This window comes from Paramisgurnus dabryanus, chromosome 6, assembly GCF_030506205.2.
Source record: "Paramisgurnus dabryanus chromosome 6, PD_genome_1.1, whole genome shotgun sequence".
NCBI classification, from domain to species: Eukaryota; Metazoa; Chordata; class Actinopteri; order Cypriniformes; family Cobitidae; genus Paramisgurnus; species Paramisgurnus dabryanus.
The window spans coordinates 40904613-40921066 of NC_133342.1; the positions used below are offsets into that span (position 1 = coordinate 40904613).

General features: G+C 40.5%; 1 protein-coding gene across 2 annotated transcripts in view; it reads right to left on the reverse strand.

Moving 5' to 3' along the window:
• The window catches only part of LOC135767163 (CD48 antigen-like), a 45054-nt gene extending 29334 nt beyond the window's left edge, over positions 1-15720 (reverse strand). For both annotated transcript variants that reach the window (XM_065276820.1, XM_065276819.1), the window contains exon 1: positions 15454-15720. In XM_065276820.1, the coding sequence (XP_065132892.1) occupies positions 15454-15505 (52 nt within the window). In that variant the 5' untranslated portion in view covers positions 15506-15720. The remainder of the gene's footprint in view (positions 1-15453) is intronic.
• Between the last annotated feature and the right edge of the window lie 734 nt (positions 15721-16454).

Consider the following 16454-nt stretch of genomic DNA (forward strand, 5'->3'; position numbering starts at 1 on the left):
GCGCAACGAAAGACAGGACTACGTGCAATATAAAGGAAAAGGTAAACGAGACACCACCGGTGAACAATTACCGAAACAAGAGGGCGGAGTTAGTGGACACACGAGGAACCGGCACCACAGGTAAACAAACACACACACACACACACACCCCACACACAGCCATCGATCACCCAGCAGTCATGACAGTCTGAGGCAGTCCACACTCAAGTTTCCTATATGTTTACAAAAGACAATTTTTTACCTTATTATTCATTCAGCGATTGTTGGATATGTGTTAATAATAGAGCAAAAATAACGATGGGTCCACAGAGTCAAACAAGTTAAAAAGAATATCTCTTTGGATTTGAAACTTTAATTTTTGCAACTTCATAGATCTTTTATGTGCACAGACATCATTTAACACTCTAAAAACAAAGGAAAACATGGAATCTGACAATTTGTGTCATAGTTCTGCCATATTGTCCTTTGTTTAATCTAGTCTTGTGGCAGAATCATGACAGACCCATGTTTTGTGTGGGTTCACGTGGTCTCTGTATTGGTTTACTAGACCACGTGTTCCCTGTGTCTTGTCTCTTTTACCCCGGTCCCTTCTTCTTCTTCTTCTTCTGGTGTTTTATGGCGGTTTGGAAAACTAACGAAAAAGGTGCATTACCGCCACCTACTGATCTGGAGTGTGGAGTGAGCATAGATTTGGAAGAAAGAAATGCAAAAAAAAAAAAAATTATTTAAAACCTAAATTCTGTTTATTATTCCTATGTTTTTCAAATATTTAAATAATACTTCATGAATTCTTGATTGCCTACCCTCTTTTCCTAACAATACTTTTAATGAAATATTTTCAACTCCCATACATCGTAGTTCTTGTATTAATTGAAATCTCTCCCTTTCATATGCAGAACACTCATTAATAATATGAATTACTGTTTCTAATTCTCCACACTTGTCACATTATCCCGTTTCATGTTTACCTATTTTAAATAGACTATAGTTTAATGCTGTATGTCCAATTCTTAGTCTTGAGATTACCCCGGTCCCTTGTTAGCCTCCTCATTATTGTTTCATTTATATCACCTGTTCCCCTCTTGATTTGCTCCCCTATTTAATCCTTTTTTATTCATTGTCCTGTGCTTGTGCATTGTGTGTCCATACCTGTGAGTACATTGTTAAAAGTTCTTGTCCAGTAGAGTTTAATGTATTTAGTCTTGTTCATTGTTTAGTGTTTAAGTGTAGTATAGTTCTTGTCCTGTTCAGTTATCTTATCCTCTGTATTGTATCTTGTATGTTGTTTTGCCCCCTCGTGGGTATTATTTTCTGTTTATTATATATAAAGTCTTTTTGTTCATCCACTGGTGTCTGCATTTGGGTTCGTCCTTCACACTTCACAACAGAATGCACATGCCACAACAGAACCCAGCAGACAACCCGTGTCGTTCTGCCAGGCGGCAGTCGGCTGACCTAGAACTGTGGTGGCAGTCGACTGCCGCCGAAATGAAGATGGGCAAAACCCCATTTCCTCCCCAGCAAGAGAGGTCCCTGAGGGGGTATGCCCAGGTGGTGGAAGCGAGGAGGGTTTTGTTGCCAGAGACCCTCCTCAACTCCTATTTTATCGCGGGGCTCAACGTCCCTCCTCCCTTGCCTGAACGGGAGGAGCTGATCCGCCGCCCGTTCCATGAGGTGGTGGACAAGTTGTGTCGGGAGGAGCTTCAGGTATCCTCCAGGGCATCACCATCTGCCACGTTGCCATCTATCCCGGAGGGACGTATCTTGGGAGTGGTGACGCCCGACGACCCAGAACGTTCCCCTCCAGCCCCAGAGAGCTCCTCCCCACCTATGCCCCTTCTTGGAAAGCGCGAGAGGAGGGTATCATGGGAGTCGCCATCCGAGGGGTCCTCTTCGGAGCCTGCTGCTCCCACCACTGTCCTCACCTCACCTGCCACAGCTTCTGCACCACGCCCGAGAAAGAAGAGGAGGAGAAGGGGGTTGACCTCACAGTCTGCACAGCCCCCGCTGCAGCCCCTGCCGTCTGCGCAGCCCCCGCTGCAGCCCCTGCCGTCTGCGCAGCCCCCGCTGCAGCCCCTGCCGTCTGCGCAGCCCCCGCTGCAGCCCCTGCCGTCTGCGCAGCCAACCACAGCGCCCCCTGTCACGGTCCCAGTTTGGTCTCCGCTGCCGGACGCAGCGCCCCCTGTCACGGTCCCTGTCTCGTCTCCGCTGCCGGCCGCAGCGCCCCCTGTCACGGTCCCTGTCTCGTCTCCGCTGCCGGCTGCAGCGTCCCCTGTCACGGTCCCTGTCTCGTCTCCGCTGCCGGCCGCAGCGCCCCCTGTCTCACCGGCTCCCTCTGTTGCTTCCTCCCCTGCCACTGTCTCCATGTCCTCCCTGAACTCTTTCCCCTACCCAGTGAGTCCTGGCTCGCCCCCGTCTGCTACCTTGTCTACCCCTACCGCTCTGGCGGCCGCGTCGGCGGCTCTGTGCGCTCTGGCGGCCGCGTCGGCGGCTCTGGGCGCTCTGGCGGCCGCGTCGGCGGCTCTGGGCGCTCTGGCGGCTGCGGCGACGGCTCTGGGCGTTCTGATGGCTGAACAATCTCCCCCTTCCTCCTGTTCTTCCTTCGGGGTCGCGGAGCAGATAGAGGATGTGGTGGTGCTCTTAAGTCGGAGGAGGACCCCCCAGATGAAGACTCCCAGGAGATCCTCCTCTCACGCTTCCCTCGAAGGGACAGAGGCGGGGAGCGGCTCTCTGGAGCCGGAGGAGAGAGTTCAGGGTCGCCGAACCCCCACATCCCAACGGTCCTTCCCTCTCGGATGGACGAGAGTCGATGGGGTTCGGCGGTTCGGTTCGGGTTCTGCCTGGTGTTGACCTCGGGTCCGCATACGAGCGGGTCAAAAAACTCGTAACCCGACTCGTATGCGGGGCGGCAACCCTTTCCCCGTCTCGCCAGGCGAGTACCGGTGAACATGTCCGCTGGGTTCTTTTATGGCACGTTCGTTCTGTCAGGATTTGGGTAACACAGAACACGAACCCAGATGCGGACGTAAAAAACAAAGGGATTTATTACAAAACACAGGGATAAACAGGAAAACAAAACCCACGAGGGGGCAAAACAAGACAGGGAAAACACGACGCTAACTAACACTAAGCTTGACAAAACTAACATTAAACTTATCAAACATAAAACAGATCTAAACTAGGATATAATACAAACTTACAGGAACCGACAGGGCATGAGACAAGGCATCAAACAAGGCAGGAAACAAGACGAACGTGCACTGGACAACAAACACAAGGACTCTTAAATAGGGAGAAAGTAAATTACATACAGCTGGAAATAATTACAAGTAAGGGATCGGGGAAAAAGTGACGAGACCCGGGAAATGCGTGGTCGGAATAACCCAATACTACAACCACACATTTCCCACATAGAACATATGTACTGTCAGAACCCTGCCATGCTAAACTAGATCTAAATACCAACAGGATCCGGCAGGATTCTGACACTAACTATATGATTGTTTTAGCTGCTGACCAGCATAGGGAATCTCTATGGCTAATTTATAGGACATGTTGATGATACAGTACTGTGTGTTGTAGCTTTTCTTGTTAATTAAGTCTTTTGGGGTATCTTATGCATAGAATTATTCAAGGAGGTTGATTCTTTTAACTTCTTTTAAAGTTTGATCAGTTGTGCATAATGACATGTGCAACAAATGGATATAAGGTGTCAAACTCATAGATTTGCATCATTTAAAATTCAGATGCTCTTTATAAAATATTTGGGGTCAACCTCTGGCACAGATTTGAAGCTGAAACTTATCAAATCCTATCAGAGGTCCAGAATGTCATTGAAACACACCAGTGGCTTAGCTATCATCAGTATTAAACATGTTACCCCTTGAAGTACCCCTCCCCGCAGACCCCCCCACATAACAAATCCCAATTTAACCCCTGGCTATTCTGATTCACCCACCAAACATGAGAAAACGTATCTCAAATCCTATTGCACATCGCTACATGTCGTTCAACCCGGAAACAGTAGCAAAACGTTGCGCACTGTTTTGAACTTGAACGTGCCCCAGGACTTATGGCAAACGGAGTTGGCTAACATTAGCTGGATGCTATGTAAGTCCTGTCTTTTATTGTTTTCAACGTCTGCGTAATAGGCTGAACGAAATTATGTGGCGCAGTTGAACTGCGTGTTTATTTACAAAATTCAATGCCACCCTTTAATTCTTGAAGATATATTTTTACTGTATAATGATTAGATTCACTGTGTTGTACTGGACTGCTGCTAAGCTTGAATTTGAAAACGCCACGCATCACGTGTGTTTAACATGACACAGGCTGGCTACATGCAGGACTGTCTTTTTTACAGTGTACAGTCCTGCATTATACAGTAAAAGTATGTTTGAAACCCCCCACACAATTTTTTAAGCACCAGACACCATTGAGAGTGAATAAATGACAACAGAATTTTCATTAAGCTGGTTTACATGTACACAAATAATGCGACTATTTCCAATAATCAGAGTAAGGACTTAATCGCAGTAAGATGTTTACATGCTATCAGGATGTGAGGAGACTTTTAATCAGCATAACTAAAAATGTTTCTGGATCAAATGATATAACCTTGCCTTTAAATATAAACCTAACAGATTACTCATTAGGATCAGGTCAGTTAGAAATACCAACGGGTTCACTCAACACAAGGAGTGTCAACATTATTTATTAGTATTTATGCCACCTTTAGCTGGAATCAGCTTATAACAGATGTGCTTCAACAGTAGGCATTTTTTAAATCTAAAAACACATCTGTTTAACTCTGCATTTACTGAATAAGCACTGTGCTGCTTCACACTGACTGCACTTTCAACTCCAGTCACTTTTACATCCGTTTTATTCTTTTTCACACATATTAAACTGTTATTATTAAAATAACATTATTTTCTTTTGTTGTTTTATTGTATGATTACTTTTTTTATAATACAGTGGTCAGTTTAACACAAGGGTGTCATTTCCATTCACTACAATTGAAGAGGTTTTTATGTTAGAAATACATGTTTGAAATGACGTTGTGCATCAATGTGTTTGTAGTTGATTATTTCTAATTAAATGTGTACATTTAGTGGTTGTTAGTAGAAAATAGGTCAGGCTAGGAGAGGGCTGAGGATAACATTAGCAACACATAACAAACCACAAACAGCCTTTTAATAGTAAAATCTGTTGTCATTTGAAGTGGTGTTATTCCCCATTGGTTCTAATGTGTTAGCAATTCAGAAAGTGTCCCAGCATCAAAATGTCTGGTTGTTGCGTTTGGTTGCACCAATATAATATACTAATATACGTATATTTGTATCTGGCCACTTTATATTTGGTCATCTGCTAACGTCTTTTATCCACTCCAGTATAGTACACGGATCTGATAGCTGTGTTGAAAAAGTTGATAAAGTCAAATTTTTTAAAATAACTTTGTCTGTCTGTGTTGCTTCACTGCTGTTTCTTGCCATTCTTCTGTTGCCAAAATGTGTGCGCATACGTTGCCAAGTCATCCTTGTGTACAAACAGTAAAAGGGTCTATAATTTACAATAAATTAAACATGACATTAACGTTTCTTTTTTGTAATCTTGTATATTTATAAATCAAACGGGTATGAGATCAAACAGGTATGAGAGATGAATAAATACATTTACATTTATTCATTTAGCTGACGCTTTTATCAAAAGCGACTTACAAATGATATGTCAGAGGTCGCACGCCTCTGGAGCAACTAGGGGATAAGTGTCTTGCTCAGGGACACAATGGAAGCGTCACAGTCGATTCGAACCCAGGTCTATCACTATCCACTGCGCCATCACCACCAGATATATACATGTCACAGGTAGGGGTGGACCCAGATGTAAATACGGTCACGCCCCTTTCCCCACCTCGAGGAGATTCCCAAAGCCACCCCAATGACCAGACACACAAGGTAAGCATAAATTAAAATTGTACTTTATTTAATTTACTTAAAAGGATAAATAGGGAAGGGAAAAGGGGAACTTAAAATAATGGCCACTCTAGGCTCTCCTCCACCACCAACCGGATCTCCACACGGTCCATTCTCTTGGCGGGCATTACTCGTTTTCCTTTCTCTCCACAGGTGGCCGCTAGGACACAAAAGCACTGTTACTTGGACTTTGAGTGTTTCTCACCGGCTCTGCTGTTTACAGCTCTCTGGGTAGGTATCACTTTACACAGTCTGTTCTCCTAATGTTCACTCTCGTCCTCCTTTCTCTCCACAGGTGGCCGCTAGGACACAAAACGCTGTTACGTGGGCTTTGGATGCTTCTCACTTGCTCTGCTTTTTACAGCTCTTGATAAGTATGGCTTTCCTCCGTAGGTCAGCAGAGGGGCGAAGGTCACACACCACCTCACCGGGTCGAGCGCTGCCCTATCTCCACTGCCCGTAGGGCGATCGAATCCTGGACAGGGGCGCCCCTTTGTAGAGACCGCGGGGGCGGCGGACCCTTTCGCCTCTGACTCTGCGGCAAGGACAGACACAGGTAAGTTTTCACTACGAATAATTCCAATATTGTACTCACAGTCGCTGACGGCTCTTGATCCGCGTCACTTCAACTCCAAATGCACACTGCGTATAATAGCTGTAAATTCTGAGGTCGTTAGCCTCTCCGTCCTCTGCCCAGTAGAAGAATGGGTGATGCGGGGCTTCGTCTGACAAGACACACAGCAACCCACAGCAAATACACGGCACCACTACAACGTGAAAAGCTTATTAATTACAAAGTCTCACTCACCACACTATAAGTGTACACAACAAAAGAAACGCCCAGCGTCCTCCACTTCACTTGGGCTGAAATAAGGGCGATGGAAATACGACCTGAATAGTGTTTCGTTGCTGTGGCTGCTTGGATTGACGCTTCTAACGGCTCGCCCACCACGCTATTTTAGGGGTAGGGCCGCCCTCCTTCTCCTGGAGGTTTCCAACGATTACACAGGTAAATTTCTGCAAGTTGCTCCACACCAGAATTTATACTCACAGCGGATAGCCTTTGTTTACGTTGTACAACAAGGTCGATTTTCTTCCTGCTTTACTCCTTCAAAGGTGCTGTTTAGACCAAGGTTCCTTCTACCCATAGGATTTTCCTTCCACTCCAGCAGGTTCACCACAGATTCGACTAAACTTGACAGCACAATGCTCTCCTCGGGGTGCTCCTTTTCTCCACCACGTATCGCCTTTCTCTCGCCCCAGGCAGCTCCTGTCTTCTCTCCGCGCGGTCCAAGCGCAGCCCGGATCAACAGAGCCTGCCGGCTCTTCAAAAGGTGCGTCGTTACTTTTTCTGCCCTAGGCAGAGGAGCTTTCCCCGCGTCGATCCCCTCTCATTTCCGAACTCTCGAACTGTGATTTAACTGCTCTTAAAATACTCCTCCGTGTACTCCAGTTGTCCAATCACCCAGCGATCTCCTTAACTATGCACAGCTGTGTTTAATCGGCTGATTACAGCCTTCGCGAAGCTGCCGGATGTCCGGTGTTTTCTTTCTCCGGTCTGGGCGGAAACATACGGGCGGAACCAAACTTTCCCAACTTTTGGTTCCCCCCCAAAAAAAGATCGTCACCTTGTGACATACACATCACACTGTCAATTTGTACATTATAAACGTGCATAAACATTATGGGGTGGTTTCCCAGACAGGGATTAGCTTAAGTCAGGACTAGGCCTTCGTTTAATTAGGAAATATAACTAGTTTTAACAAACATGCCTTACTAAAAACATTACTTGTGTGCATTTTCAGGCAAAACAAAAGGCACTGCTTTATTTTAAGATATGTCAGTGCAAGATGTTTTTCTCTTACATTTATTTTAGTCTAGGACAGTGGACTAGTCTAATCCCTCTCCGGGAAACTGCCCCTATACGTTTACATACTTCAGATTGTGATGCATTTTAAAGTTTTATTAATTTTTTCGTTGTTGGAAGCAGCGTAAAACATGTTAACAGTGCACATGCCAGCAACTGACCATACTAATCTTCCCATATTAGTGGATTTTATTTGTCAAAAAATCATTGTTGATGTAACTACATAAAAATGCCAATTACACATATTGATTTGATAAATAAATATTGTAAATCAATGCATTTCTTGACTATTAATTAAGAAAAATCACAGCTCTTTGGCTCTAACTTAATTAATTTTAATGGCCCACTGAGCTTCCAGGAACTAACTGAAGTCTCCATGAATCATGTGACAGACGGGCTTTTCAGACTTTCAGTGGCGCAACTCTGTTTTTGTATGGCTTTAGCTTAATAAGACCTTAATTGGCTGCTTCAGTTGTGTTTGATAAGGTTTGGAGCTCAACTCTGCAGGACACCGGCCCTCCAGAACTGAGTTTGGACACTCCTGGTATAACAAATATGTTTTCAATATTGACTTCAGTATGTCATGAGCTACATAAAACATCATATAGTTTTGCACAGTCACTATAACGATTATCAATAAAAATTAATTAAAAATACAAAGAGTTTTTTTACCTGGGTTGAAAAATAAGAAGAATAAAGATGCCATGCTGCCATTGTTAAAGAGTAACTAAACCCTAAACCAACTTTTTTTAGTTAATGATCTGTAAGAATGATGCTTTATTAGTGCCGTTCATTGATTTTAGTACGTTTTTTGACATTTGGATATAAAGTGTTTCAATACTACAATATATGGTGTAAAAACGTCTGAGTGCTGCCCTCTTCAGGTTGAACGGTGGCTACTGCAGTTGAATTTTCCTATTGGATGTTGGGTCCAAGAAATAACTCGTGACGTAAGCAGGTTCAAGCTTACCACGCCCTTGTTACGATCTCACCACACACTTAGTTCGTCCCCTCTATCTCCGTTGGGATCTGCCCACTTTTCTTGCATTTTTCAAATATTGCAGTGGGTGGAGTCAGGCTCTGACCAGGGGTTTAGTTACTCTTTAAAGAATGAAACCATGCTACTGTGAAATGGCAGAACTACAGTAGTGTGATGCTGAACTTCCTAGTTGTCAGAATGTGACTCCCCAACTCGGCCTTCATGATTTTAGGATGGAAGAAAATGTGACGTATTTAACAAATAGATTTTTCGCGGAAAGCCCTTTGTCTTCTGTTAATAGTTCTATAATAAGACCTTTAGCTGTTTTTTTACTTCACTTCTAAATTAACAGATATTAACAGAATAGTAAATGTGTGTGTTGGGTGATTCTCTGAATTGGGTGCCCTTTAAGTCCCCCAAACTTACTTCAAAGATTTTCAATTAAAGGAAATCACAAAATGCATTTTAACGCTGTCAATTAATAGAACCAGGTGCCTTTGCATTATAATGCAACAAAAAATGATTTTATTTTAGTTTAATTTATATATATGGGTTGGCTAAGTAGTAGACAACAAGCATGCTTGCATGTCCTCACTAACCATCATTACATTTTCATTGAATATCAAACAAATAAAAACTGCAATTAATGCAAAATAGTAACTGCTAATTTAATCATACGTGGGTTTACATTAACTAAAATATACATATGTATATAAAAATGCATTATTTATATATGAAATTGCAATATTTATACACGTCCTCCAGTTTGTTTTCAACCCCGTCACGCCATACTATTTACCCCCCTATAAAAATAACGGATCAATCCCTGTGGCATCACACCCAGAAAGTGATATCACACAAGTCTCTTGAAGAACATGCTGCAAAGAAAGGCAAGTGTCAGAATCTTTTCTTACATTTATTTTATGTTTTTCACTGTCAGATTAAGATTGTCAGGCTCAACATTTCAACTCTGTTGTATTACTAAATGATAGTAAACAATGGTTTAAGAAGAATTAAATAATAGTTTTGCAAACATTAAACTTGTATGATTTCCTAAATGCCATGTGATGCTACTGTCTTAGTTAAGTACGGAGTTACAGCTACTGTTAGGCAAAAACTTCAACCCCGTCACATTCAACCCTGTCACATTTTTATTATAACAGGGTTGAATCGTTGTGACGGGGTTGAATATTTGACACTTTTTAGTAGAGTACTCAATTGTAGATTTGTTATATTGTGATGTGACCTGTTAGAAATAACCGATTATGGTATTTTATGTTCAATAAAACCAAATGGAAAGATCGATTGATGTTTGTGATCAATTAATCCTTAATGCTTTTGATTTAATGTTAAATACTTACTAAAATGTTTGTTTGTTTTTGCCAACTTTAATAAAATACAATTTTATTGAATGTGATATCATTAATTTTACAGGTAAGAAATTCATGCTATATTAAATAATGATCATCACTTCAACCCTGTTATCATTTTCAACCCCGTTATGCTGAGTTCAACCCTGTTATTTGATAGTTTTTATTAATATTTTGGTGATAAAACGACAAATTAGGTCAATGTTTGTTTTGCTGTGTGCAGAATTTACAGGACAGTCTGAAAAAATATGAAAGCCTGATTAAATTCTAATGTTAATGCATATTTTGTGAGAAGATATGAAGACCAATGTTAGATACAGTTTTCATGACCTGATTTGGTATTTAAATGGTGAGTATTAAATAATAAAATTCTACATGCAATAAATGATATCAAACAAGGGACATCTCATTGAAAAGCTTCTACAAGAATTTACTTGAAAATCTTTTTAAATCATAATTAAACAGGGTCCAAGTGGTCTGTGACGGGGTTGAACTCCAAAACAACTTTCAGTAAGAAAAAACACTCAATATTGATTAGAATTTCATGCCTGAGGTGGGAAAATGTATTTTCTTAAAGGTTTGACTAATCCACTATCACATGAAATGATCAAAAATATAATTATTTAAGGTATATATTTTAAAAAAAGTATGACCCAAAAGACACCCATCTCAGAGAATGACTCTGTTATCATGCTTTAATATACTTTTATATTAAAATCTCCTTATAAATTTTAATGACACATGCTAACAAATGTATTTAATTAAAGGAGATATAGTTGCAGTCACACATTTTAAACAAGGACTGCTGGTAAGTCACACCTTAAGTGTGAACCACATCCTTCCACTTCACAACTACACAAACATTGCAAATAAACTCTTAACGGGAAACATTAGTTTAAAAACAGAGTCAGTTGAAGCAAAGATAAACTTCCCCGAAAACCAGTCAGCATCTCATGTGACCACCATTTGCCTCACATCTAATCTCTTTTGCATAGAGTTGAACAGGTTGTTGATTGTGAGCTGTGGAATGTTGGTCCACTCCTCTTCAAGTTGCTGGATATTGGCAGGAACTGGAACATGCTGTTATATATGGCGTTTCAGAGCATTCCAAACATGCTCAATGGGTGACATGTCTGATGAGTATGCTGCCCATGCAAGAACTGGGATGTTTTCAGCTTTCAGGAATTGTGTGCAACATGGGGCTGTGCATTATCATGCTGCAACATGAGGTGATTGTCATGAATGAATGGCACAACAATAGGCCTCAGGATCTCATCATGGTATCTCTGTGCATTTAAAATGCCATCAATTAAATGTGCATGTGTTAGTTGTTCATAATATACGCCTACCCATATTATAACCCCACTGCCACCATGCGTTACTCGATCCACAACGTTTACATTAGAAACTCACTCCCCCCCACATGATGTCATACATTCATATGTGAAGAGAACACCTCTCCAAAGTGCCATACACCATCGAATGTGAACATTTGCCCCCTCAAGATGGTTATGACAACAAACTGCAGTCAGCTGGGGAACCCGGTGAGGACGACAAGCATGCAAGATGAGCATCCATGAGAGACGGTTATGCAAACCGATTGTTGCCAGGGCCGGATTATCCATAGACGGGATATCAGGCAATAGGGGGCCACCAAGGGATCCACACACGGACCAAATGGAGTTTTTGACACTCCAGTGTGCAAGCACCCGTGACAAAATGGGAATGGAAACTCAATCTCTGATCCCTTTTCTCTGTTCCTTGATATGCTGAGTTGACCTTCACCCGAGGGAACCAAACATGACATCCAAATCCTTATTTACTTGCATATGTATGTCACTAAAAGTTCTCCAGACGTGAGTGTTTTCTTTATGCTTCCGTTAAACAGTACACACGACACGCACACCATACACAAACACACGAGTCAGGAAATTTGATGCACTTTTTGGTATTCTTATAAAAGACGCGATTGCAAACAGCACATCTAAATCCTTATTTACTCGAGTCTATGCGTATATCTCTATACAGCAAGTTTTTGAACGCAGGATCACACATTCCTTTGTGATGCTTTTACAATCAACACGTGATAGATTAATGGCTTCTTTAAACAAACATGTTAAGTTGCCCACGCTCGTCCCTTGTTGTGTTTGTCCTATAATGATTAAAAACACAAATAAGAGTCCAGACAATGACAGGCAGTTTTTCTTTTGAACTCTCGCTGGCCAACCAAACACCCTGGGTTCATTTTTATGTTGGTCAAACAGTACCTTTAGCAGAGTTCAATTAAAATTTAATTATAATAACAATAACTATTATTATTATAAAAATATATATATTTATATATTATATATAATTCACAAGTATACCTTATCATGATTTTACTACAGAGAATGTTACATTCCTACAAGGCTCATTATACGGCTCTTTTGTTTCCTCAGCTGCTAATCACAGATTATTCAGGAGCTTTCATGCCTTCACGCCTTTCCCAAGCAAATTTATCTTAGAAATTGTAAATCAATATATTGTTTTATGTGAATGAGTAAGCAGAATGATTTTCACATAATTTTGAAGAAAAAACTTTATAGACTACTAGATCCTGTTTTGAGTCTTGGGAAAACATGTTTAGAATAAGTTTTGTGTACTTATATCAGTGACTTAAAAATTTTGCTTTTTAAAAAACCACGCATAAACATTTTTCTATCTTAAATACAAACATGTACATACATGTTGATCATATAATATTGTAGCCCAGTTTGAGCTGAAAACAGTGTTTATGAGACTTTTGCCATTATTATGTTTTTAAGCAAGTGAGAAAAGCACAAATGTCAGTGCATGTCAAAACTTCTCCAGTGCCCTAAAAACCCCTTAGACCCCAGAGGGTTAATTAGGCATTGCAGAGATGAGAGATATAGTGAACGGGAAAACGTATAGCCTATCAACATATAAAACATAATAAAGAATAAAGGTCTTAGACTAGCCTGGGTTTCCCCATGCTGCCTTGCGCACAAATTTATTCACGCTGCAAGTCTAGCATGGAAACTATGGATCAATTTTACCCCTGAAATAGGGAACCAATCACTGAAAGGGGAGGGGGCAGAAAGACGATGACAACGTCTATGCGACACACCGAAGTAGATTTGTTTATCCAACACGGCAACAGACGTGAAGTTCAATGCAGCCTTAAATAGTGTTCAAAGTAGTTTTGAACGCAAGTTATAAAAAAAACTTTTGCCGTTAAACAATTTAATGGATATGGCAAGACATAATATCCACAGAGTTTTGTAGGACCAACCTGCTAGGCATCGCCATAGACGAAGTACAATTAACTTATAAATGATAAGTGGTTGTCACAGTGCCACTAAATTGTGTTGCTTTTCAATATCAATATACAGCTACCGGTTTAGTTGCATAGCTTTCAGCTGTGTGTACACATACCTGATAAAAGTATGGAACCTTTTCAATATTCTAATTTTCTCGGCTACTGAATTTGGGATTTTCCTTAGTTGTCAGTTCTAGTTATCAAAATTAAAAGAAATAAACATTTGAAATATATGTGTAATGAATTAATATAATTTACAAGTTTCACTTTTTAAATGGAATTAGTGTAATAAACTTTTTGATGATATCTTATTATATGACCAGCAACTACATAATATTTTTTTAGAGAATTATTGCAGATGAGCAAACAATAAAAAACACATTTTGCAGACGTAAATGCAGACTTCAAATAGACGTATCTGAGGGGCTGTTTACACTTGGTATTAAGATGTGTTTTCATCGATCGGATCGCAAGTGGACAAGAGAGACACATTACGTTTACACCTGGTATTAAAATACATCTCTATTTTTGTCCACTTTCGACCGCTTCTGTCCTGAATACTGTGAGGGGGTGGTCTGTGAGACGGTAGTCTCTCTGCTGTCATTCAAACCCGAGCGGGAGTGATTATGAGTTTATATGGACGCAAACTAATATTACGTCGGAGTCCACTGCTGGTTTACCAAGTAAACATGCTGCACAGTGTTTTGTATGTGTGTATGTAAGAGCTTTCTCTGAATTTTCAGGGCAACTGATGAAATAGGATCGCGCAACTTTCACACGCTTTCAAAACGAAATTACGGATATCAGCCGCTTTAGTTTTATTAATGAAAGCTAAAAATAGCGCTGTTCACCATATGTTCACGCCAGAAGTAAAAAAAAAAACCAAAACTTGTGTTTAATACCTCAGATTAGATAAATGGGCGGAGAGGCGGTCGCGTGTGGCTGTTCGAACACATTCAACCACATATGCGTTCCGCAGCTCCAAAGCGATCCGATCGAAAGTGGTTTCGACTACCTCTGGATGTGGTTGAAAGTGGTCGAAGGTGGACAAGCTCAAAACTTTTTGAACACCGTTTACACCTGCCATTAAAGTCGTCCACTTGTGATCCAATCGACGAAAACGCATGTTAATGCCAAGTGTAAACAGCCTCTGAGATGTATGTGTGCTTTCTAGGGGTGTTCAAGTAAGCCAGAGATGCACAGATGCTGCGCAATAATGCTGTATTTATCATACCATAATGACTTTGCGCTAAAGGCAGGCAGATTTCGCTTACATGAGCTTTACAAAGAAATTACATATTGGAAAAATTTATAAAAAGTAAACTGGCTAGTGATTTCGTAACTCAGCTGATAGGGCTGACCGTTACAATTTAACAACGTTACCTGCCATAACTGATTTTAACCAGCATTTGGCAGGTATTAAGTGCTTACAGAGCTTATAACTTGAGAATAATTCTTAATTGGTCAAAGCGCTTTTAATATGGCTTTTGTCTTCCTTTAAAGTCCTGTTACAGTCATCAGCAGACATATCAAATACTGATCTGGTAAGAGGTTGCAACCATTTTCATTTTTTACAAGGTAAATATGAGACAATAAATTAACATGCACTTAACACTTAAAAGGCTGGACCAAAAAGGGGCTTCAGTTTATAATTACAATGATTTGTGCTTTTTATTCAGGCACATATAAACCACAGCATACAAAAACAACGGTAACACTTTACAATAAGTTTGTATTAGCAAACATTAGTAAACTGTTAACTAACAAAAACAAATATCGTTTTTCAGTATGTATTAATTCTTGTTAATGTTAGTTAATGTCCATACAGTTATATGTTAGTTCATGGTGCATTAATTCATGTTAACAGTTACAACTGTACTATAGAAAATTATAAATTAGCAATAAAATACAAAACATTTACAGCATATACAGTACTATAGTACCTTTGTTGATGACCAAAAGAGCAGTGAAGATTATGATTGATGCTGATGCCATTGCCGGTCATTGGGATGAAAAGTCTCTGTGTGGTCAACGAGTGGTTTGAATTACAAGGAAGCTGTGTAGCTAAAACCACATTCACCCCCTCCCACCAGCCACATCATAGATCTGATGATGCAGTATATGTTTAATAATATACTTTTAAAATGAAGTATTAACCCTTAAATGCATGAATGTTTCTTTAGCGACACAGAATGTTTATTTAGCATCGATCTTTAAACTTCCCCAGTAATACATAAACAGCATTCTATGCATTGAAGGTTATATTTATTAATGCATTCTTAAGCCATATATGGCTATAATGAAAACTGATTGATCTGATTTGACATGTCCAATTCACCCAACCTCCATGTTTTTGGCCTAGTGGGAGGAAACCAGAGTAAACTCACACTGACAAAAGCAGAACATGCAAACTCCAAACAGAAAGCTCTCCTGAGCCGGCTGGGGCTCTAACCTGCTGTGAGCCACTGTGCCGCCCCACTTTGAAGGTAAAATAAAGCTAACGGACAGACATTTGTTCATTTATTTTAAAAACAATTAAGTGTTACTTTTAGTACAACTGTGTTTTGATTTGTTTTGTTTTGTTTTATAAAAAACATGCTAAAACAAACATTGAAATTAACCAACTGACTCTTCATGCTACACTCACTGCTTGTCAACACAGAGGTCTATAATATTTACTTTTTGTCAGGGGCGTTTCTAGGGTCAGTGGACATCCGGGGCTTAGCCCAAAGACATCCAACCCATGTGTCAAAATACACTTTTGATAAAACAGAGAACACCATACCCTGATAAAAGAAGAAGTTGTTCACCTCAAAATGAAACTTTGTCATCTGTTACTAATCCTGTTGTTATTTTAAACCTGTACGACTTCTGCAGAACACAATATATAAATATTGAAAAACCTAACATTACTCCTCCATGACTTTGACCAATGCAAGTGTGG